The 25,542-nt window shown below is 38.4% G+C and overlaps 2 protein-coding genes across 2 annotated transcripts in view; both read right to left on the minus strand.

Moving 5' to 3' along the window:
* Positions 1–3,387, minus strand: part of comp (cartilage oligomeric matrix protein) — a 43,974-nt gene extending 40,587 nt beyond the window's left edge. Inside the window, exon 1 of the mRNA XM_088350194.1 lies at positions 3,321–3,387. Coding sequence (XP_088206320.1) covers positions 3,321–3,381 — 61 coding nt within the window. The 5' untranslated portion in view covers positions 3,382–3,387. The remainder of the gene's footprint in view (positions 1–3,320) is intronic.
* Positions 3,388–5,508: 2,121 nt separating this feature from the next.
* tmem38a (transmembrane protein 38A) lies at positions 5,509–24,328 on the minus strand. Its single transcript, XM_088349423.1, has 6 exons — positions 23,807–24,328; positions 15,155–15,311; positions 14,166–14,350; positions 13,071–13,158; positions 7,824–7,941; positions 5,509–6,034 (listed from the first exon to the last, which is right to left on the minus strand). The coding sequence occupies exons 1-6, from the start codon at positions 23,928–23,930 to the stop codon at positions 5,837–5,839; spliced, it is 870 nt and encodes a 289-aa protein (XP_088205549.1). The 5' UTR covers positions 23,931–24,328; the 3' UTR covers positions 5,509–5,836.
* Positions 24,329–25,542: the final 1,214 nt, after the last annotated feature.

Genomic DNA, 25,542 nt, shown 5'->3' on the forward strand with positions numbered 1-25,542 from the left:
CGATGCGTCCCCAGGTAAAAATGATGCATCTAGGACACAGGGACGCAGGCAAACGAGAACACTGAAATTGGCTGGTATTAGTACCCAGACAGAGGTACGATGCTAATATCTTTCCTCGTTTCAAGTTATCAGTACTAACCATCCTGTAAATTCTATAGTCATGAGCCCTAAAGTAGGAAAATAGAAAATTACAATAATTTTATGAAATTTTGATGAAAAATTGTTCATTTTATGGTTCTATTTTTTTAATGTTGTATTGATTTTTTTAACCTGCTTTTTATGGAACTACTAGTTACATTTATCAGTTTTTTATATCAACTAATAACTAATAAGGGTCAAATGTAAAACTCTAGTTATCAACTGGAGCAATTACAATTAGGGATGCTTGACACAATATTTTAAAACCAATAGAAAGGTTTAGAAATCAAAACATATTATTTCTAGCAATTTCACTGTCAAGAACCGGAAGTGGATCAGGACTTAAATGGGTGACGTTACTCACACAAGCATTTTATTTTACAGGAAATGGAGAGTCATGCACGTTAGGTAGCAGTCTTGCGTGGAATGATGATACCAATTGCCCGAGCAGATATCGGACAGATGGGGTTGATACCGAACAGGACAGGACAGACAGGATTGATATCAAAACAGGATATCGAAATTAAACAGGACAAACTAGACGGAAACAAAACTGGAAACCCATATTAAACAGGACAAAATAAATTGGAACCATACTGGACAGGAAATACCAACGAGAAACAGAACCGAGTCTAAACCCACGTCACGCGGGACAGAGGTTCGTTGACGGACTAACACAGGAAGAGTGAGAGCACTGAGCTTAAATAGAAGGAAAGCCAATCTGTCCAGAAGCCGCAGCTGGCGCGACACGGGCGGGGCCAATTGGGCGCAATGGCAACCGTGACATTCACAAAGTAACTGACAATTTAATTGTCAATTATTCAACTGCGTTTTATTGTTAGAAAGATGGCCAATAGCGGGCAGTAAATATCAGTCAGTATCAAACACTGCCTTAAGTATTAATATCATAAAATATAATTGTTATCGGCATGGATACCAATACCTTACTTAAGCATTACTAATTAGTGACCATTCTTGCTTCTGAATTCAAAGACTTATAGTATATAAATCTTAAAAATGAGTTAAAATCAAATTTGTGTTAAAAATAATTTGCAAAAGGGTATCTCAAATAATAAGTCGCTAATCAAACAACCACCAAGCATAATACCATGTAAATCCGCTTCAGCAAGCCTGTGCAATATCGTTTCAATTGCACCAAATAGGTTTTGAATACCAAATCAATTATATTTATTATTGGCGAGTGAGTACCGTTAACGTGTATAAGTAGTGTTGTGAAATACACTCTCATAAATACCCTCGTAACGAAAAATTCTCTCCCCCGAGTTGTTTACATCTCGTCTGTTCGGATCATGTCATCCTTCAAAATTGCGACTACCATACATGTAGTTAGATAGCGATTACTAATAAAGTAATAATGCACCAAATGAAAAGGCAAATGAGGGCCGATTGGCGAAAAATGTGAGTTCTTTACAGTATTTAACAGCACCCTGACTCATGTCGTTCGCGAACGAAACGTCTCTATGAGCCGGCTCTTGGAAGTGAACGAATCGAGTTGGCTGCCTCCGAGGCACCTTTTTTCTGTTATGCTTGGTCAATATGCATTTTTTATCCTGTGTTGTTGACTTTAAATTATTTGAGCATAAAAAAATATTCAATTTGTTTTGTATTTTATCTTTTTTGAAGACTTATGAATATCTTAGTTATGTTTCCTGTGTTCTTCAGTATTAATGTGTTCATATAAAAACATAGTTTAGTATTTTGTCTTCTTTTATATCTCATTTTTCTTTGTTATTTTTTTTGTTTCTTTCTTTGAATTCTTGTCTTTTTGTCCTTATTCCTCTCCTTTTCTAAACCATTCCGTGCATAATGCTACATAATAATTGGCAATGTAGGGAGTAAAAGCAACAAAAAGAACCTGAAGTGCCGTTTGGAACCCTAAAGAGCCGTCTCTTTTCAGTGAGCCGTATTTATTTAAAGAGACAAGGAAGAATACAATCTACAGAGACTCAGAGGGACCAAAAAGCACAATTTTTCTTATAATTTTCTTGCTCATACCTTTGAGAGATTTTTGGGTGTTTTGGGTACCTGGAGCAGAAAGATGGCAGAGAATCATACCAGCTTCCTCTAGTTGTTAGATAAAACAAATTAAAATAAAATCGAATTGAAGTTACATTTATCAACCTAAATTACCTTTTTTTAAATGCATGTTTACGTTGTAGTTTGTTTATTTTTGATTTTTTTTTAATCAATGTTGTATTTTTTTAACTACTGAGAGGCTTTAGATCACAGGTGTCAAACAGGCGGCCCGCTGGCCAGATCAGGCCCGCTAAGAGATTGAATCCGGCCCGCGAGACAACACTCAGAGCAGTGCAAGAGAAAAACAAGCTGCAGGTTGAAATATGTCAACTTGATGTTGCCAAAGCCAGGTGCCTCGAACAAAGACACTGTACTTGTATTTATTTCTCTCTCGCTCTCCCTCCCTTTTCCACACTTTTTTTCCCACTCTCTGTCTCTGTCACTCTTTATGTCACTCTCTCTCTCTCTCTCTTTCTTTTCCACCCCTTTTCTCCCACTCTGTCTCTGTCTCTCTCACTCTCTGTGTCTCTCTTTTTCTCTTCATTTGTTGCTCTTTGTCTCTTTAACTTCTTTTGCTCTAACTTCCGTTTTTCCTTTTCTCTCTTTTATCTTTCTCTCTTCCTACCCTTTGCACTTTCCTTTCTCTTTTCTCTCCTTCTGTCTTTCTATTTCTCTTTGGATTTCTTTACTCCTCTCCCTTTCTTTTCCCCCTCTCTCATGACTTTTTATCTTCTGTTTCTCACGCTCTCTCCCTCTCTTTCTTTTTGTTTCTTTGTACCGCCCTCTCTCTTTTTCCCTCCCTCTTTCTCTTATTTCTTTATCTCTCTTTTTCTTTCTCTTTAATCTACTAGTCCGGCCCCCGACAGAATGTTTGTTCTATCGTGTGGCCCCCGAGTTAAAATGAATTTGACACCCCTGCTTTAGATTATACACAGTGTCCCTTGAATAATATTACTCGTTTTTTTTGCAGAGGGAAGGGAATTTTCAGTAGGCCTACTAATGGTTTTGGTAGGTGGTCTCTGTATGAATGACTTCTTAAAATGTGCGTAAAAGAGTATTGGCCTGAAAAAATGGGTACCAAACATTCCTACTTTTATATTTGACAATGGTAATATATCCCCAAACCCAAATAAGCATTTTCTTACCTCTCTGTCCAGACGTTTGTCCTGTGCAAAGCACCAAAGTTAGCACCACAAAGCAAAACATGCCGACGTGTGTGTCTTCTTCTACAAACCGTCACCATAGAATCTCTTCTTTCCCTGCTCGGACTTTATATCAACTTTCCATGATAAAAAAAGAAGAAACTTAAACACAAAAACACAGCCCCCACTTCCCAAACAGTCATCGCAACTTGCAGAGCCCAGCCCCCTCTGCATGAATTCCTAGTAATGATCATACACTGCGTTTCTTCTTTGCACAACCGGAACCACGCTAAGGTGGTTGATGATGGATGAATAACAGATTTTGCAGTCGGAATTATTTTTCACATCAAAATGTAAACATATTTTTGGGTCATCACCATCTGAGAGGCCTCTAAAAACATCATCCAGAAAGGATGCAAAAATATGTATCTATTCCTGTGTGTGTACAATTTTGTGTTTGTCTTAATGGTCTGAGCAGATGGTCTTGAAATTCCTTTGCTTTTGATGACTTTGAAGATCGCTTAGCGTCACCCTGTGTGTTTTTCTACAAAACACAACTGCAATGCATTTGACAATTTCAGCAGTCGAATGGGAAGATCTGCATGGTCAAGGACGTTTACCACGCACATAACTCCATAGAAACAACTTTATCACTACAAGGGACATAGAAACTGCCTATCAAGAGGCAACATAAACATAAGTATCAACTAACTATTAATAAATATTATCATTGCAAGAAATACTGCTATAATACAGCAACTCACAATTTAATCATTACATGTGTAACGGGTGAAATAATAACTTTTGTTTTATTGAAATTCCTGCTGAAATATGTGTATAGTTTTTGATAAGTGTCCTGCAATGATGAGTCCAACAGTGCCACCTTCTGGTATGGGGTAGGGTTTGTTTTGGCTTTTGACATGTGACCGGAAGGCGGGGTTTTGTTGGCAGTCTACAGAGCGAGCTGCCAACGGTAAGACCCATCTTTTGGTGCTCCACAAAAAAGTTAATTTTAAACACTATAACCACAGCTGACAAACCCCTCAAAATGCACAGTAATGTGATTGATGTTGTCAAGCTGTGTGGATTTATTTTCGTTTTGTTTCTGTTGTGCTAAAATGTTAATTCCCCTTGTAGAGATCAAATAGATCAAAACCATCAGAGAAGCTAATCACGTGTTGTGACTCATTTCATTTGCAGAAACTGTAATAAAAACTTCATCATCTAGTCCAGCGTGAATGTGGATCTTTGGTGGGACAGGTACACCGCGGTTACACATGGACATAGCAACTGCATTATAACTTACAGCGACAGTCCCTCATGGAGAACAGCAACTGACAGCCTCGGCATCTCAAGAAACATTAGCAACTGTTTGGCAAGAGACAACTTCATCACAGGGGATATAGTAACTGCAATGCAACTGACAACATCAACATCAGAAAGGGAAGAACTGCATGGTCAAGGGCAACGTTTACCACGCACGTAACTTCATAGAAACAGACAACTTTATCACTGCAAGGGACATAGAAACTGCCTATCAAGGGACAACATAAACACAAGAATCATATCAACACCCATAAAGAGACATTATCATTACAAGAAACATAGAAACCATACAGCAACTCACAATGTTATGATTATCAGGACATAACAAATGCATAATAATTGACAGCAGTATAGTGCATAGCAACTAAACAGCACCTGACAACATCAGCATCTCAAGAGACATTAGCAACTGCTGCACAGCAAGAGGCAACTCAATAACAGGGGGGTATAGTAACTATGTTGCAACTGACATCTTCATCACCATAAGGGACATAGAAACTGCCTATCAAGAGACATGATCATTACAATAAACATACCAACTATACAGCAACACACAATATTATCATTATCAGGACATTGCAACTGAAACTGCATCACATGGTGCAAGATAACGACATAGCAACTGACAACCTTAGCATCTCAAGAGTTGTAGTAGGAGGAGAAACCACAGGGAAATCAAGGAAAGGAGGAAAGAAGAACCTGGAAGTGAGTGACCAAATAAGGTAATGGAAAGAGGGTGTGAGAGTGTGAGAGTGAGAAAAGACAAAGGAAAAGACAACAAGAGTGCTGGATCAAGACCACGTTTGGTTTCTTTGTTTTATGTTACAACATATTATCGTTTAAGGTTTAAGGTGAAAAGACAGGACACTTTCTCCTTTATTTTATTCAAATTCCTCAAATTCTTTATTGTCAAAGTAAAAAGTTCTCTCTTTTCACATTATACTTTCTTCATATTTGGAACATTGATTTCCATTCAGAAGCAAGTGAAATGGACCACAGAAGAACCGGTATCGACACTCCATCACTGAGAGGAGCATAAATACTGTTGTTAAAAATAACTGTAAATAGTCAGGGATCGTATTTACAGTCCTTACGAGATGCAAATTCAAACAGAAAACCAGAAGCACCGGCTGTTAGCTTGAGCAGAAAGTGCCTCTACTTCAAAAAGAGAGGGACCACGTCGGTTTCGCAGTCTACTCGGCTTTCTTGGTTTTTCTCTTTCGGGCGCCTTCGCTCAGTTCCTCTTTACTCTTGATCGGCGAAGGGGCAACGGCGGCCGGAGCGTGATGATGGCCGTCCTCGCCCAGGGGCGAGCGGAAAAGCACGTGGCAAATCCAGGACTCCACCAAGGCGAAGGGGGAGCCGTGAGAGTGGCGGGCAGTCATCCACACCTGGAGGGGAGGCAAAGGAGTTTACAGAATAAAGACTGAATTGTCTTTATTGTCATTGATATCAACGTAGGGTTATTTTATTTAGATAGAGAGCACACAGTAAGCTTCATGGGGCGTGTGCATGTATTGGGTGGGCGTGACTGTTTGCGTGCGCGACTGTCATAGGCTGCTCTAAGCTGTCAGTCAAACAGTCAGGGTAGGCATGCGCAGTCTACGTCTTCAAATCCAAACAAACTGGGAAGGATAGCGGCCGCTAGCTTTTAGTGGCTCGTTACATTAGAAATAAATTATTCAATTAATTCGGAAAGTCAGAAGAGCGCCAAGAAATGCCGGTCACCACCGGGTGCTCCGTAGATTGTTATCGGGTCTGGGAATCGACTTAGGCGCCGTTGAGAGAGAAAGCGATAGCGAAGCTGAAGGCGCCCAGTTGTCCCCGACCATGGACACCAGCTGAAACTCGTTGACAGATTGCTCCCTTACTACTTAAACGCTGTCTGGGAGTCGCCTGGTGTCGGAGCGTCTGCGAAACTCCTGCTAAATTCTGTTGTGATATGTCAAGCCCTGTGAATCCCCGTTTTTGCCTGTGTTTTTGTTCTTGTTTTGACAAACCTGTGAATCCCCGTTTTGCCTGTGTTTTTTGCTCTTGTTTTGCCAAGCCCAGTGAATCTCCGTTTTTGCCTGTGTTTTGCTACTGTTTTGTTCTCACCCCGATTTGTTTGATTTTGACCACTTTCTCGTCCCGATCAATCTATTTCCGCAACCAACGATCCCCGGTTGAGTGTGCGCTCATTCCTCTTCTCCCCAATAATAATCTGTGAGTAAAATTTCGCAAGTGGGTTCTGCTTCCTGTTTCCTGTCCTGGTTCGTGACAACTACTGGGATTTTCACTCTTGGTGGGTGGTTGTATTCCCCTTAACCACAAAAACCGAGGGATCTCTGTGGTTTTCTCAGAAGCTTGATTAATAACCGACATGATTTATAACCAACATGATGTTTAGGGGTTAACTGAGCCTATTTGAATCTCTAATAACTACAACCTGGTAGATAACATCATAGGGGAAAATCATCTCCTTTGCTTGTTTTCCTCTCTCCCGTCTTTTCTGTTAAAGCCGAGTGGAGTGCAAGCTCCGCTCCTTTCAAAGCAGTAGCGCAGCAATTTAAAGCTGCAGTCCTAATTTCAAGTCACTAACTCATTAAACCGGTTAGAGCACAAGGCACTCATAAGCACTTTTTAGTAGCTGTTTTTGTTAAGTGATTTTTGCTATATTTTGAATGACACTTGGGGATATTATTTGGTTTTTTTTTGCACTGACTTGTTTGACCTTTGCACAGAAATTAAGCCTAAACTGCATCAATGTGATTTTATCGACTTAACCTCATCAAAATCCTGCTGTTTTATTTTTATGAATGCATGCTACGTTTTATTTCCCACTTTTTGTTGCCCAGATAAGGGGAACGTTAAGCAGGTTCCATTTCGTTGTTTTTTTTTCGAATCCTAAAAAAATGAAAAAGACATCAAAAATAAGATTTCTTAATTGCGTTTCTTTAATTCTATCAAAAAAATTAAATTATTATAGTATTCTTATCCGTTAGTATTGTAATGACTTAGTCGTTTTGAAAATAGGCTAATATAGCTAATATAAATACACACAGATTGTGTTGCATTCATTATGGTAATGCAAAGCTTATGATTTTTTTGCGGCTCCAGACAAATTATTTTTTGTTTTATTTGGTCCAATATGTCTCCTTCAACAATTCGGGTTGCCTGGGGTGTGCTGACAGTACAGACCTTGCTGGTGGCCATGAAGAGGGTGAAGCTGATGATGAGCACACTCCTGGACACTGGAAGCCAGTGAGCCTCCTGCATGGTGAAGAGGATGGCTCCATACAGGCTGGCCTTTGTAGGGCTGTTGACAAAATTTCATGACATTGATTACTCTGACCTCTCAAATGTCAAGTCAACCAATTAAAGCTATTTAGTTATACACGACAATAAACACAAGGACAAAAATGAGGCCTTACTATCTCATCCGCAAGTTTGGGCATGTCTGGTTAGCTACTTTGCTGCAACAACTAAGAAGGTTGGGAATATTTATAAGTAGCACAATCGCCTGGCGTTCCCGTGCTTGGCGTTGCCGGGCATTCTACTTAGGTGAGGTTGTTGGGGCCCTGGTTTGTTGAAAAAGCGCCAGGGAGCCACTAGGGGGTGCCAAAGAGCCGCATGGCCATATGCAGATCCAGAGCCGCTTGTACACCAAGGCAGTTATCGTTTTAGTTGGTATTTATTGGGGCTGCTTTGACACCAAACCTAGCTAAAACACTCCCAGAGGCCAAAAGTACTACTGCGTAAAAGTTGACGGAAATCAGTTTTGGAGCCCATTAGCCACATACGAATGCACACAAACACAACCTCACACACAGACACACGCACGCAAATTGAGATTTACAAATACAGAGGAACCTCGGTTTTCGAACGGTCTCAGTTTGAACAAATCGGTGTCCGACCAAAAATTTCGAGAAATTCTTGCTTCGCTGTTCGGTCAAAAAATCTGAGTTCGAATGCCGGTAATGCGTGAGTGCGTACGTTCATGTTAGCGTAATCTTTTGTACGGAAGATTACGATAACGCAAACTTGCGATTAGCCTGGGTTAGCTTTATGTTTACGGTAAACATTCAGGGTGTTGGAACGGAGCCCCCTTTCCAATGAACCGCTCACCACTTGATGTGGAGACCCGGGTGCTAAATGACTTGTAAACGACCTGATTTTTTTATTTTTACACGTTCACGTTAGCGTAATCTTTCGTCCGAAAGATTACGATAACGCGAACGTACGATTAGCCTGGGTTAGCTTTATGTCTACCTTAAACATTCAAGGTAAACATTCAGGGTGTTGGAACGGATTATAACGATTTACATTATTTTTAATGGGAAAAATAATTTCGGTGATCGAACAAATCGGTTTTCGAACAGGGTTCTGGAACGGATTATGGTCGAGAACCGAGGTTCCACTGTAAGTTAAGATAAGTTACTTTGTCCTGAAACATGCAATTGTCGCACATGTTGTTACTACTTACAACCACTAGAGGAAATAGGGACAGCAAGAATCACCCTATTGGACAGCACTTGAATGAGCATTTGAGTTGAAACAAATATCAATAACCACAACAGAAAACTATAACCCCGCCTTTGTATTACTGTTTTTTATTGCTGTGCCAACCGGCAATGTTCTAAGCCCAATTTCGAATGTCATCCCTTTTGATGAAGACAATGTTAATCTGCAATCAAATGGAGGCACAACACCGGCAGGCTGGCAGCCCTCAAGTATTTCAGGATTTGCAGCAAACATTTTTACAAAGTATCTTTGATGTATTTCCGAGCAATTTTATGTTAAGTAGAACAAGTCACATCAAAGACACTGGCTATAATAAGTGAGCTAGTGCTAACTAGCTCCGTTAGTGCCGTTACCAATGCCATTTCTTACTACGTAAATTAGCTGCTTTTATCGCGATTAACCAGGGATTCAAAACAGTAATCTTCCAAATATTACATGTGTTGAAAACTGTTTTAAGTGCTCTACCATGAAGCCCTTCACGCCGAAATGAACCGTCAAATTATCAACGTGTAAAACAAAACGGATCAAAGTAAAGATTTTCATCATGCTCAAAAGTGATTTCTGTACAAGCTGCAAATGTCCCGTGCTTTACTGATCTATTACATTCCCCCAAATTTAGATACTAAGTCATTTTAGTAACATTAGCGCGAGGGGAACACCAGGGGTGCATTTGTCGGAAAAACGAAGCACAGTAATGCATGCCAGTTACGAAGAGCTGGTAAGCATCCAGACTTTTATAAGCTTTTAGATCAGCACTGGTGTATGGGGATACTCCATTTACAATATAGTGGTACCGATCGTATGGACTGAAGTCAGGCAGGGTGGACGATTTGTTTAGGTGTGTGAGTATGTCGGGGGAAGACTGTATCGCTCTGTAGCTAGTATTGCTAATGATAGCCTCAGTTTCTCTGAGCCACCTCATCCAACAGCTGCACAATATTTGTTTTGACTAGTCATTGCCAATGTTGTTGAATAGTATAGCTCTTTTTGTTTTTGTTGACTATTGTTTAGTTGCCTCGTCCACTGTTTACTACGGGTTACTACTGTCCGTCATGGTGTCTTCATGTGGATAAGTCACATCGAATATATTCACATTTTAAAACAAAACAAAACAAAATGACCAGAAAAACCAGAATGATATCAAGTAATAATATTAATAATGATATAATAACACTCAATGAACTGCATTTTTAAAGGGACAGTGTATTTGACGGCTAGATACCGCTCTATTGATCAGTGCAACTGAAAATGAGCAATACAAAGCAGCAAGAAGAATACAAACTACGGAGACTCAAAGTGACCGAACTGCAACATTTGCTTCCAATGTTTTTTGCCTTTCAAAAAGTTTTTGGGGGTGCTCTTAGCTGCAGGATGGCAGACATTCAAAAAGAAAACAAATAAGAAAAAGGAAAAGAAAACAAGAAAAACAGCAAGAAAAAATAATTTAAAAAGGAGTAAAATAAAAGGAAAAGGAAAGAAGAATAAACAAAAAAATGAGAAACAAGCCAAAAAGAAAATAACCCATGGGAGAAGATGGCCGACAATCATCTCAGCCTTCTCTTGGTGAGCCTTATGTTTTGTAAAAAAAATTCTCAAAGAAAACATTCATATTATATGATAGCTCATATATTTTTGCTTATTATTTAAAACAATATTGTGTAGTTTTTTAACAAACTAAGTTTTTTTCCCCACTATGAGGCGCTAAATAATTCTCTCAAACGCCCCACTTCAGCTTCTTTAATGTCATGAAATCCATATTGTATCTGTGTTTGGCCATTATCAACATATAGTATATAAACGTTATTTTGTTTTTTTCCTCTGGTGTGAAATGTCAGGTATCGACTTGAATTTGCAGCAAAATATTGGCATCTAGGGGCAGCACGGCGGTACAGTTCTAATGTCTTCGGAACCTCGTGTGTGGTTTCAAATCCAGCTACCGGACTTACTGTGCGGAGTTTGTATGTTCTCCCCTAGCTTGCGTGGGTTTCCTCCGGGCACTCCGGTTTCCTCCCACATTTCAAAGACTTGCATTTCAGGTGGATTGGCCGGTCCAAATTGTCCCTAGGTGTGAATGAGCGAGCGAGTTGTCTGTCCCTGTGTGCCCTGCGATTGGCTGGCAACCAGTTCAGGGTGTCCCCTGCCCACTGCCCGATGATTGCACCCCCGCGACCCTACTGAGGATAAGCGGTGCAGCCAATGAGATGAGATGAGATGAGATGAGATATTGGCATCTACTGTTAAAAGGTAGGGTGAGGCATTTGAAAACGTGAGGCTGCCAGGAGATGGCGGCAGAGTCACACATGATTTGCATGCATTTCTTAGACGCGCTCGAATAAACTCTTTTTGTTTCGCCTGAACAGGCCTGATGAAAATAGGATAAAAGCAGATAGGTGCGGTGGAAAAAAAGCAAAAAAGGAAAATGGAGAAGAAGGAAAGAAAAACAGAAAGAAGGAGAAGAAAGGAATTGAAAAGAAAAATGAAAAAAGGGAAATAAATGCGACTTTCTCTTTTCGTTTTAAAAAATATTTTTTTACTTTTCTGTTATTTCTTTTTTTTTATTTTTCTCTTTTCTTTTCTTTCTTTTTTTGTCCCTTTCCAATCTGTGTGTTTTCTTCCCTTTCCTTATTTTTATTCTTTTCAAAAGTAATAAGGTGCATTTGGTCACTTTGAGTCTCCGTATTTTGTCTTTTTCCGTTCAGCTTTTTGCACTCACTTTCGGTGGCACAAACTGTATAGTTGTTTTGACTTGCCCTACATTTTATCTCAGATTTTATCATATTTATAAAGTCCTAATTAATTCATCCATCTTCTTTAGTACTTACCCTTTTAAAATTATGTAGAATATCAGCTACAAAGTGTGTAACCATTAAAAGCAAAAAAAATAAATTGATATTATTTTATTTCATAAGGTATGTATGATTTAAGTATTACTTTCGAAACCATATAAAAAAGAATGATGATGTTTTAGAACAGAGCTAGGCAAACTAAGTCCTGCGGGCCACATACGGCCCCACCAAATGAAAACAATAAAAATATAATGTAATATATACAAAATGGTGAAAGAAAGTAATAGTAATATGTGTAAAATGTGTTTCTTTTTCTATCTCCCTCTATTTCTGTCTCTCTTTCTCACTTTCTCTTGCTGTGTCTGTATCTTTCTCTTGTTTTTCTTTCTTTCTTTCTCTTGTTGTCTTTTTGGATTTCTGTCTCTCTTCTTTCTCTTCTTCCTGTCTCTCTAACTCTATTTTTCGTTTTTCTCTCTCTTTCTTTGTCCCTCTCTCTCTCTCTTTGCATCTTTATCTGTCTTTCTTTCTTTATTTATTTATTTACCTTTTTTCCCTTTTTCATTCTCTCTACCTTTATCTTGCATGTTCTCTCTCTTTTTCCTGTTCTCTCTCTCTCTCTCTCTCTCTCTCTCTCTCTCTCTCTCTTTCTTTCTTTTCTCCCTCTCTTTCCTTCACTTTAATCTACTAGTCCGACACCCATAATTGTTTTTTTTTTGACCATGTGACCCCCAAGCTCAAATGAGTTTGACACCCCTGCCCTAGTGACACTTTTTCAACAAACCACGGCCCCAACAACCTCGCTCAAGTAGGATACCCAGCAACGCCAACTTGACAACGCCAAGCCTGGCAATGCCAACCAATGCCGGGTCATTATGCTCGTAGATAAATAAAAACTTGTTGCTTTATTTTTTAACCCAATGAAGCATGTCACTACAAAATCTTGCCACCCGTTTTAGAATCATACACAGTCAATAAGACCAGTTCTTGGCCACACTCAGAATAAGGATGACCACTGATATACATTCCAAAGAAGTAGCGTCAGCTACAATACTCAATATAGCAAATAGTAACATCGTTTTTTTTAAGACCAACTCAAGTGTGTGTACATGTGCATGGTGTCATGAAAGAAGAAGCTCACAATGACATATTGAGGATCTCGTTGGTCTCGGGCCTCCATACGCCTCGCAGCAGCTGCTCAAAGTTGGAAATAAGAGCTACTCCCGACCCTGCAAGCAAGGAAGGAGATCTGATTTTATCACTTGACGACGTAAAGGGAGAACATACTGTGTGGTACGCAGGATGCTCTGCAGCAGACAGAAGATCCCAGCATAGGACTATAAACACGGCCCAAAAGATCACAGGCTACTCCTTGCCCAGTCTGAAGGACATTGCAAGCTTTTGCTACCTCCGCAGAGCTAAACACATGCCGAAGGATACCCCAGCAACCATCTTTTCGAACTGCTAATGTTCAGGCCGACGGTTTAGATCCCACAAGGTCTGGACAAACAGACTAAGGGATACCTTCTTCCCCAAAGCCATCAACACACTAAACGGCAGTCGTGAAACACACTTTTAAAGTGCAATGTCCCTGTTCTAAGTGCAATACCCCAGTTTTTTAATTGCAATACCCCAGTTATGTACAAGATTCACTTTAGATGCTTTTGACTTAATTCTAAAACAGTTATGCAGAATAAATATTAATAGTAACCGTTTAACATTTTACTGTTCACTCATTTAATTTAATTTGTGCAAGGGAAGATTTTCAGTTTACAGTTTAAAGTGGACTATCCCGGTTTAGGTGTAATGGTTCGATTATGTTAAGGTTTTACTTTAGATGCTATTCACTTAGTTATAACACAGTTATCCAGAATAAGTATTTTTTTGCAGAAGAAGTATTTTATTGAAGAAAATGCTTTTTTTTTTACTTTACTATTGACATTGTACAGTTTTCGTATATACACTTGACTTCATTTCCATAACTTTGTGTAAGGGAATATTTTGTAGTTGCACTTAAAACTGTAACAGTCAACGTATTTGTTACAGTTTAAAGTGCAAAATCCCGGTTAAGAGCTATATTCGGGTTGCATAAACTCTTATCTCAAATGTAAATACTTATATTAGAGGTGAACCCTTTTTTCTGTTCATGAGTCTTTATATTGTATATTTTTTTGCCAATTGTTGTAGATATACAATGATAATAAAGGTGATTCTGATGATGGCTCAGCCTCCCGACCTTTGACATAGCCCACAATGACCATGATGACGTATCCGTGGTGGTAGGCGTGGTGAGCGTGGTGGACCCCAGCGGCGATTTTTCGAGCGCGGACCACTTCCTTCAGGGCCACCAACACCAACTTGACAGGCAGGAAAGCCACACATTTGTAGAAGAGGTTCATTGGGCAGTAGAAGATGAGGTACCTATATTTGCATACGACACAGAAGAAAGAAAAAAACTTAAAAGGGCCGTATGGAATCTGAAATTTTGTTACTCTCATCTCTCATGATTGCTTCATCTTAGTCAGCTCGTTCATGATGTACGTGCAAGTACGTGCATCTCTTAGATGCGCTTGAATAAACCCATGGAATGGCATTTGGACTTGGATCTATCTATCTATCTATCTATCTATCTATCTATCTATCTATCTATCTATCTATCTATCTATCTATCTATCTATCTATCTATCTATCTATCTATCTATCTATCTATCTATCTATCTATCTATCTATCTATCTATCTATCTATCTATCTATCTATCTATCTATCTGTCTATCTGTCTATCTATCTGTCTGTCTGTCTATCTGTCTGTCTGTCTGTCTGTCTGTCTGTCTGTCTGTCTGTCTGTCTGTCTGTCTGTCTGTCTGTCTCCATCCAAACACCCATACAGGTAGGAACGGGATTTAAAACAAAATCATCATAAAATGAGATGTGGTCCCTCAAAAACACAATTGAGACCACTGACTGAACATAAGAGTTTGAGCAGGGCATTATCACCATATGCTCAGAAAGTTAAAGTTTAATTGAATGTTTGAATGTAATTTTCGGGTCAAAAATGAACAAGATGAAGGCGTGAGTCATTTCTTCAGTTTTCTTGTTCTTATAGATTTTTTTGGTTTGTTTTTTACTTTGTTTGTCTTTTATTATTTACTGAAGAGCACTTTGGCACACCGAAGCTTTTGTAAAGGGTTGTCAAAATAAAGTACTTTTACATATTCATTTCTCACCAGATAGCAGAGGCCAGCAGAATATGACTGTTGTGTTGGAAATAGTCAAGGGGGCTGCTTCCTAGCATGATGTCAGCCAGAATGTAGCTCCCGAAGCAGTAAAGCATGGCGCAGAGCCACGAGGCCACAGGACTCCTGCGTGAAACCTCCACGGAGCCTGAGAGATGCAGAAAAACTTGAAGGTATTGCCAAAGATCAGATCATCACATCTATGTTAAATAAGAGAAAAGGGATCGGCTGATATTGATTTTTATTAGCATTAAAATGAGGCCTTCTAACCAATATTCATTTGCTGTAGCTGAAAAATTAGCGTAAGAATTTTTTTCAAATGCAAAAGGAAACAAACCTTTACACAAAACCTTTTACTGTAAATAAATTAGAATTCCAGCACAACCAACATGACTAATCTTTTATTTAAACTGAAAGATAACAGTGCGGGAAATAATATTAGGTTCGGCAGCAACTCGTATAAAGGTACATGAAAACTTGAATAGATCCCATATGTTTTTACAATAAATAATTAAAAATGTCAATACAACCTAGATGACTTGAATTAACGTAAGAGAAAAAGTGCTACAAAATTCCAACGGAGCTCGCGAATTGAGTGTGGGCACTCCTATTTTAGAGCCAGATGGACAAACGAATGTTACGGTAACAGCTAATCATTTAGACTTCTAGTAAACTGTGTTTTCTATGCTCTCTCCCAATCACACACGCTTGATTGACAAACTAATGTTATGATAAGAGCTAATATACCAATCTCCACCTGAACATACCCCCCTACCACAGACACTGGCATGTAGGGACAAGTAAGCAGAGCCACCGCTTAACATTATTGTTCTTGGTTCAGTGGCTCCGCCCTCGGTCACTTAACCAATGAGAAGGAGTGGGTAGCAACTGAGACGGAAGACAGGGGAGAAGGAGAGAGGGAGAGAGAGAGAGAGAGAGAGAGAGAGAGAGAGAGAGAGAGAGAGAGAGAGAGAGAGAGAGAGACTACATATGAGCCTAAATATTCGGCCTATCGAATGAATAAAAAATAAAGAAACCGATATCTGTCAAATTCCCAGATACTGGTGCTGATTATCGGCCTGCCCGATAAACAATCGACCTCTATAAGAGATAAGAGTTCATTCAAATCTTTTTTTATGATAATGGAACAATTTCCTCTAAAATGAATAAACAAAGTTAACCAAATTTTGAGGATTGTTTCTCAGTACAATGCAGACTTGAACAAACTACATCGACAAAACTAACGCTGCATTAAAAAAAAAAAAGTTTTAAATTTCTTATTGTGTGTGCTCTGCTTATAATTAGGATTTAAATATTTTTTCCTTTGAGAAGTAGGAAATTGTGAGGACCAATAACCCGGTAGCTGTATTGGTACCGGTAGCATATGATAAGGACATTGCGTAATATGTGTGATCTAGATGTTGCTGCACTGTGCAGTACAACCTAAAACGAGTGCTACAAATCAGAAGGAAGATTACAAAGTGTAGAGACTCAAAGTCACCCAACTACACCGTTTTTCTTCCCATTTTTGGTCAACTTTTGTCAATGTTTTTGGTCTTTTTGGGGGTGTACTTAGTACCAAGAGGTGAGCTTCATGTTATGAAAAATAAGTACACATTTCTTGACCTAGTAGTAAGAATAAATGCATATTTAAATGACAGTTCAAGTTTTTTTGCATCTTATAAACAATTGTTTTATTTAATGAATAAAGTTTTTACCAATTGGAGGCGCTAAATAATACACTACGTCCCTTTAAAAACTAAGGATCTGTGAGTACCAATACAAGTTATCAGTATCAGTGTCGATAACACCTGTTCTAAAGGCATCTATACACTTGATGTAAACCAATACCTAATATTCTTTCCCTCATTTAACATCTTTTATTGTCTTTATGCGTGTGTTTATGTATTTGACATTCTGGGATGTTGGGTTGGGCATTGCACATTGAGTGCTTCTGTACAGCACTTTGAGGTTTTTACATTGCGTGAATGGTGCTACACGAATACATTGTGATTGGATTTTGAATAATCAAGCACCAGGAATTAAATGAAGGGTATATTACCATGAATAAAAGTGATATTAAGTTAAACTATTATGTTGGAACTTAAAAGAATTTACTAAAACATTTAAACAAATCTGACTAGTCAATTTTATTTATGAATGTTTTTGTATGAGATCAGTATAGGTGACTTACTAAAAATTTGGTTATCCGTCTAAAAAAGGGGGGAACAAACATCCGTATAAAGATATATTTCTTGCCATCATATTGATACTGGAATTGCTTATTTGGTTGTTAGTTATTCTGGGGGCTGACTGTGCAAGTTTATTATAATTTACTATTTATTTTTTGAAATGTCATATAAGCTTTATAAAAAAAAGATATTTTAACATTATTGACCCTTACTACACAAGTTATTCAATTAAATTAATGAGTGGGATGAAAATCTATTTTTTTAAATGAAGAAAAATGGTCTGTTTTGGGGTTTCTTTGGGGGGGATGGTTGTTTATAGCTGTAGTCCCTGTGTTTTTAAAAATGACGTAGAGATCTTTGAACAAAAATGTTATCTGACAAAGCCATGTGTGTTTATCTGCTACATCGGTGTCCATGGTCAAACCACACCCACCACCAAATGTAGGCCCACGCTAGGATGTTGATATCATAACGCGTTTGTCATTTAGCTGTACCACAATTTAAATATTAAAATTCCCATTTAAAAAGTTTCAGTTAAGTCATCGATGTTGGGAAGAATCAAATCGTTTGACCACTGAATGCATTTCCATTCATACGGCAATATGCCAAGCGATCATAGTACATGATAGTCATTTAAAACATTCCTATATTTATACAACACAGTTAATTGAGTGTTGAGCAGAGTGCTTCCAACAAATGTCCAACAACAGGTGTTGGAGTGCATCATCTTGCTTGCATTTAAAGCAATCCGACGCTAAGAAATGCCGTCCCAAGAATAGAATTTTCTCCACTTTACCCCCCGCCTTACATGTGTCGGCCCCTGTCTTAAACCTTTGACGTCAAAGCTCTTATGTTAGGTGCCCGATAGATGTGTGCAGCTGCATTAAAAAAAAGAAAAAAAGAAATGCAAATAAAAAGATCAGCTCAATTGATTTGACTGTCAAATGTTCTGCAAACTAAAAGAAGAAGTGGGTGGAGTAGAATAATATTTCGTTCAAATAAAAGTACTGTTGCTTCAGAATAATATGACTCAAGTTGTAAAAAGTAGTCATCCAAATAATTACTTGAGTAAAAGTAAAAAAGTACTGAGTACCTGTAGCAACATCTTATGTATTAATTTAACCAATATTTAATCAGATCATCAAAACATCAAAATCCATCTAATCGATAATAAATTACATATAACGAAAAATAAAATTAAGTATCCATCCATCCATCCATCCATCCATTATCTGCACCGCTTATCCTCAGTAGGGTCTTGGGGGTGCTGGAGCCCATCCCAGCCGTCTTCAGGCAGTGGGCAGGGGACACCCTGAACTGGTTGCTAGTCAGTCGCAGGGCACACAGGGACGGACAATTCTGTCGCTCATTCACACCTAGGGACAATTTGGACCGGCCAATTAACCTGACATGCATGTTTTTGGCATGTAGGAGGAAACTGGAGTGCCCGGAGGCTCCCCACGCAAGCATGGGGAGAACATTCAAACTCCACACAGGAAGGTGTGATCCCATGACCTCAGAACTGTGCCGCGGATGTGCTAATCACTCAAAAGCCGTGCCGCCCTAGAATCAATTAAATAATCAAAAAGTTATTTGAACAGGCTTTGCAGGCAGAACAACAATCTAGCCAAGGGGTTGGAAACCTAAAATGTTGAAAGAACCACATTGGAGCAAAAAATAATAATAATTATATATTTGTCAGGAGCCACAACAAATTAAAAGCCTTATATAATCCTAACAAAAGTAATGACCAACAGCCCCGTCAAAATGACTACGTTGTATGCAGCACATCCTGTGGGGAATGACACGACTACTCTGCTGTATGATACCACTTCAAATTTATCAATGAGTTCCACAATGTTCAATTGTTTTAATAAAAATAAGGAAATGCAATCAACAAATCCAATTTCTGATGTCATTTTTATTTTGAGGATTGGAAAAAACATCAACATTATCTGGCCAACAGAGAGTGCAATAAAACGTAGCATGCATTCATGAAAATAAAACAGCAAACTTTTGATAAGGTCAAGCAAATAAAATCACATTTATACAGTTAAAGTTTAATATCTGCGGAGTTATTTTTTTCTTTTCACCTTTGGGCTTCATGGCCGATCACACACTCGCCATTTGGCTTTAAAACGGCCACCTGCTTGGTATGTGACGCCGCCCCTTTAAAAGGGGTGGGGTTTGGGCAGCGCATTATTTTTCATTCAAGGGACTTAGATGATATTTACGTGGAAGGGATTTAGGCTCCTTAGTAACAGGTTCAGTGTGGCCTAATGCCCCAGAGTAAGAGTACTGTTTCTTCTTCACAAATGAACTCAAATAAAAAGTATAGTGATTTAAAAATCCCCCCCGGGAGTACAAATTGTCCCCAAACTTACTCGAGTAAACGTAACGGAATAAATGTAACTTGTTACTACCCACTCTGAATAAGAGCCACAAACTTGTGATATATTATTTACTCAACAATAACTATTTAGAGTACTGAATCTTCATACGATAGCGCCATTATCACGGGCCTGCCATTTTGACACTCTGTGTCGCCTAAAAAAGGCATCACAGTTGCTTGGGTCACGGGCGGACACGCTCCAGCTTGCCAACATCTCATGATTGGTAAAATCTAAACAGTGCTGCATTCTAGGACAGTGGAGAGACAATTCAGACGGCCTGAAAGCGTTAAAGGCAAAACTATAAACAGCAAAATGACGTATTGTAGAAAAACTTTTGCTGTTCTGGGCAACATCAAATTGCACCCATTGAGCGTTTGTCAATTAACTGATAAAGAAACAGTATTTACCAATAATGTCGCTGTGTTGTGCTGTGCAGCTGAAACCAAGTGCACAAAGCACAAGGATGAATACAAACTACGGAGACTCAAAGTGACCAAACTGCACCATTTTTCCCACAAACATTTGCAAGGTTTTTGGTTTTTAGGGTATTCTCAGCAGCAAGATTGCAAACAATTATGTCAACTCACTGTTGGTGAGCTTGAAGTTACAGTATGCAAAATAAACGCAAATGCAGGTTTATAATAGTTCATGTACTTTTGCTTACATTATAATCCTACTTTTATTACTGGGATAAGGTTCCAAGAGAGTACTCGGTTGGTTTGGACACATGGAGAGGATGGATGAGGAGCGAATATTGAAGAGGATCTGCAGAGCAGAAGTAAATGGAAGGAGACCAACAGGAAGACCACGATTGTCGTGGATGGATGGTGTTATGAGTGCACTGCAGGAAAGAGCTCTAAATATAGTGGAAGCTAGAGCTCTTGTTTGTGACAGGAATTAGTGGAGAGGTGTTGTATGGATAGTGGGATGTTTAGACGTGTTCTAAGGGATGGGCAGGGCACCTGTATGATGCGGCAGGGGTAAACCAGTGAAAGCTGTTGAACAGAAGAGTGTGTTGTGTCACCCTGACCCGAGTGACATGGCTGCTTTCTTGTGTCTCGTTTCATCTGGAGGGAGGAAAGCATGACCAACTTGGGTGCCAAGGTGCTTAACTTGTTTGGGTGTTTGGACATTTGGGTTAGCCATGGTCCCCCAAAATGTTTGTGTGTGTTTTTTGCTACTTTTTCCCTTTTTTTATTTTCTTTGTGTTTGTCTTGCTGTCGGTCAGCCCTCTCAAGATATATGACCAGGGTAGATAGATAGATAGATAGATAGATGGGTTCCAAGAGCCAGTGATAAGTGTGTTCTGTGTAGTTAGAAACCCTTTTCTTTGTTTGTTTTACAATCATTATACAATTAAATACGCTATCATGCATTGAAATCAAGGAACAAACCCCTTTTACAGGCTCAAGCATTTGTTAAACAAATAAAAGTAATGTATAAATGTTTTTCTATTAAATTTTAAAATAACCATACCGTCAAATAATAATAAGCGAAGAGACAGATTAACCAATCCGAATGCAGAATACAAATCACACTGCAAATCCATGAAGTAGCAAAAGGTAAGCCGCATTATCGCAAAAAAACAATAGTTTTTTTTACAATTAATAAAGTTTTTTTTACCACCACACAATGATACACAATGTCCTTTCAATTTACGTTCGCAACTTCAATCTCAAACCTCCAAGCTCACTTTCTGTTATCATCTTGGACTAGTCTGATTTCACAATAACAAATCGAGCTATTGCTAGGTCTACCTCGCACATTTCTGATGGATTGTAAAAAGCCGGCAAAAGCAGATGTCATTGGATCACATTTTTGAGAAACGCAAGGCAAAGAGGTAAATGAATGAATTCTTATGATATCATTTATTCTTCTTTTTGTTACATTATGTGCCACTCGCTCCATGTTTATTTTGTGCTAATCTAATTTTAACATGTATTTGTTTCATGTTCTCATACTCTTTTATGATTTATTATAAAAGTATCATAATGGGCTTGGAACGGATTAACCGCTTTATATACAAAATGCTATTTACAAAATGTTAAGGTTGGGAAGCTACTGCCAGAACTAATTAAATTCATAAGTAGAGGTACCACTGTACAAGAAGATTGGCCTCGCGTTGCGACCATGTTTTTTTAGAACGTGAGGACAAGAAACACTTGCATCAATCAAGGTGTTTTCTCCGATAGAAAATTGGATCCGGCTGCTTGGATTGATCAGGAGCAGCAGAAGAAAATTTGGCCGCCAGAGGGCGTTAGAAACTCCACAAAAGCAAAACCCACGAAAGCAGATATTAAGCGATTTTGTTGGTATTTATTGTGGGGTGCCTTGACATGAAACCTAGCTAAAGACACTCGCAGAGGCTAAAGTACAACTGTGTAAATTTTCAGGAAAATCTGTTCGGGCTGTTTTGAAGTATATAAGTTACATACAAATTGGGATTTATAAAGTAAGACAAAACTCAACAAAACCTCCAAAACCACTATTCAGACAAAAGCTAAGTATCCAGCCCATTTTATTTCACTGTGTGATGTTTAATGATTTGGTCGAATCTATAAAATAAAAATAATGCCAGAGTCTGTGTCCCATATCAATATAAATATACCACCTACAAATGGTCTCAATCCTGCAGTTACTTAAGAGTGCCGAGGTTCATTTAGACAGCAATTTTGGTCCAAAATAATGGTTTTAAAACAAAGTGCAAGCAAAGTTCTTTCGTAAAAAATGTCACAAAATACTGCAAACGAAGATGCCAACACATGTTAACCTTCAGAAGACAGCTGTCCGAGGAGAAACAGTGCACGTGCCCTATGTATAGCTCTGCCCATTCCTACCACTCACCCAATCAAATTGCTCAAAGTGCTTTGCTAGAGCTTCGAGGTAAAAGGCTTATTTTGGTTTAAAGTTTTTTCTGTGGCTTTTCATCATACTGTGTCTCAACAATACACAGAGATTGTTTAATAAGATTCCATATAAAGGATTATTTAGTGATTTACAGCCAAAACGGTGTCCATTGGTATCAAAACTTGACTGTAAACTGCAGTTCCAATTGTGTCATATACTGTACACTGTAAGTACTAGACCGAACCCTTTGTACATTGGTAATGTCTCAGCTTTGTATGTGCGACTATTGATTCTACATGTAATAATGTAGTAAACGACTGCACAGGTTCTAATTTATATGTGAGCCGTATGGACTCATTAAGTCACGGTCAAAGTCGACTTTATTGTATATTCTGCAGCAAAAACAGAGAATTGAAATTGCGTTTCTAGAAAATAAGAAAAACACAAAAACACTATGCTAGGACTTACTACACTAAGACACACATGTAGACAGTATGACAGTGAATAGACAGTGCACACATTAGTCAAAAAATGGCCATATATGGCTTGCGAGCCATAGGTTCCCGACCACTGGATTAGATTAGTGAGAAAAAGAACTGTTTAAATGGCAGTCAGAAATCTGGTTCTTAAACCTAGTGGCAACATTTTCTTCAGTGAGTTGAAAGCATAGTAAATTGTTCCCTGTTTTAAATTCAGTCCACATAGCCAGGTTCCCTGAGTTTCCAAAACTTAATGGGGGTCTGGCTGCCCCCGCTGAGGTCTATTTTAGGCTCTTCTATTTTCTGCCCGAGTTTCTGGCATGCCTTCTCTCACATTTCATCTACATAAGTCAATGGCGCTCAAAGGACTTAAAACTTGGATAATGTCAAGAGCCTAACTTCTTTAGTTCACTTCAGCCATTTCCTCTGCGTATGTTTGACTGAAGCGAGCTTTAGCCTTGATAGAACAGGTCAGGCTTTTTTTATGGAAGAGGGTCCTTTATGTAAAAAAAATTAATTATATGAAAAGTCTTTGTAGGGATGTTGAAACAGAGTTGAGTGACGTTTTTAAAATAAGCACTCAATCATTTATATTAATTTAGAACTTTAAAAAGGCAGACAAATTGGTTTGGGTTTACAATTTTCTAGTTTGGCAAAATATAAAAGAATCAAAAGTGACTTATAGTTCAAGTTAATTAATGAGTTAATAAAAAAATGTTTTATGACTCTCACCTGGCTCATACTTGAGGTAGAGGATGGACACGATGTAATAGGCCACATCAAAAACAGGAAACATTCCCATTTTGGAAAACGCTTGTACTAAATCTCCCAAATTGAGGACAGCCAACAAATCCATGTTGTCAACGAGGTGATTCCTCGCTCTTCAAATGGTCCAATTGCGCAATCGGGATCGGAAGAGTCCTCCCCAACCCAAAACCTGGTCCACGGACTCACCAGCAAGCCCCCCCGCGACCGAGACGGTGAAAGACTGAGACGCTCGAGGCTCCCTATTAATATCAGTCATCCCTGCATCATCATCATCACCACCACCCTTTCCGTCTTCATCATGACAGCTGCTCCGATTTGTGTTCGCCTTGCAGAAGCTTGAAAACAATACGTGACGTCTTCAGGATCCGAGGGCGCTTCAACGTTGGAGGCGGGAGGGCAAATGCACCCAAGCGCCATCATTTATATACACACTACTAAATAACAGTAATCCCCAAAGCAGGTTTTCACATGGAGTCAATGTCTTGCGCCCCCGCGTGATGAAACAGACACAATGCAAAATAATACGCCAATACAGTAAATAGAATTAATTGTGCAACCGTTTCCACTTTTAGGCACTAGATGGCAATAGATGGCACAAGGAATGTTAAATGAGGGCAGGGCGATTAAGGTTCGGAACTTTGAGCAACCAGAGTGTCTGGTTGGTTAATTCTTCTTTTGAAATAGTTGAGTTTCATCAAATTCCGTTTGAAACAACCACAATTACAGCAGAATAGTATATTGGGCCCCTGTTTACGCGCTTCATTCGCTATTTACTTTTGAAGTATTACTGTAGGTTTTTTTTTACTGTTTTTTTGTATTTTTGAAGTTGGATTTTTATTGAAGTTCTTTAGTTTTTTGTAGTGTTTCTGTTGTTTTATTTTTGCACCATTTTTTGGTAGTATTTCTGAAGTAATTTTTATGTAGTATTTTCATAGTAGTGTTTTTTTTAGTATTTCTGTCGTATTTCGAAAGTGAATTTTTGTTGTATTTCTGTACTATTTTATAGTATTTTTTCTTATTACAGTAGTTTTATGATTAAAGTATTTTTGTAGTATTACTGTAAAATCTTTTTTTACTATTTTTGTACTATCTCTAATGTATTTTGTAGTATTTCCATCTAAGAATGTTTGTTGTATATCTGTAGTATTTCTCTAGTATTTTTGTCGTACAGTGTTGCAGTAGTTTTATTTTTGTAGTTTTCTTTTTATACTTCCATAGGAGAATTTTTGTAGCATCGTTTTGGTGTAATTTGCAGTATTTCTGTTGTAAACCTCTTACAGCAGTACATTTGTAATAATACTTCTCTTGTAGTATTTTATATTGTAGTATTAGGTATTGGTATTTATTTAGTATTTCAGTAAAATTATAATTGATGTATTTCCTAAGCAGTATTTTAGTAATATTTTTGTAGACATTCTGTAGTATTTCCATGGTAGTATTTTTTGTCATATTTCTTTCGTATTTTTGTAATATTACTGTAGTTGTCTTTTTGTAGTATTTTGGAGGAAACAATTCTGTAGTAGCCTGTAGTAATATGGCTTCACTGTAGAAGTATTTTTGTAGTAATTCTATAAATGTAGATGAAAATGTTCTGCATTACTGCTTTTATTTTCAGAATGAAAGCAAATACTATATGAGGTCTCCGTTTTTAAGCAGTATATTGTATATTTAGTTTTGTAGTTATTTTGTCGTATTTTTGT

This window comes from Urocampus carinirostris, chromosome 12 (genome assembly GCF_059441175.1).
Source record: "Urocampus carinirostris isolate Australia breed hairy pipefish chromosome 12, RoL_Ucar_1.0, whole genome shotgun sequence".
NCBI lineage: Eukaryota > Metazoa > Chordata > Actinopteri > Syngnathiformes > Syngnathidae > Urocampus > Urocampus carinirostris.

Bases quoted from the DNA above. Each gene is read 5' to 3' on its own strand.
- tmem38a (XM_088349423.1), bottom strand. From the start codon at position 23,930: ATGGATTTGTTGGCTGTCCTCAATTTGGGAGATTTAGTACAAGCGTTT. The intron at 15,312-23,806 runs GTGAGAGTCATA...TGCATCTCTCAG, and splicing joins CTACCTCAAGTATGAGCCAG to GCTCCGTGGAGGTTTCACGC. The intron at 13,159-14,165 runs GTCGGGAGGCTG...CCTTGCTTGCAG, and splicing joins CATTGTGGGCTATGTCAAAG to GGTCGGGAGTAGCTCTTATT.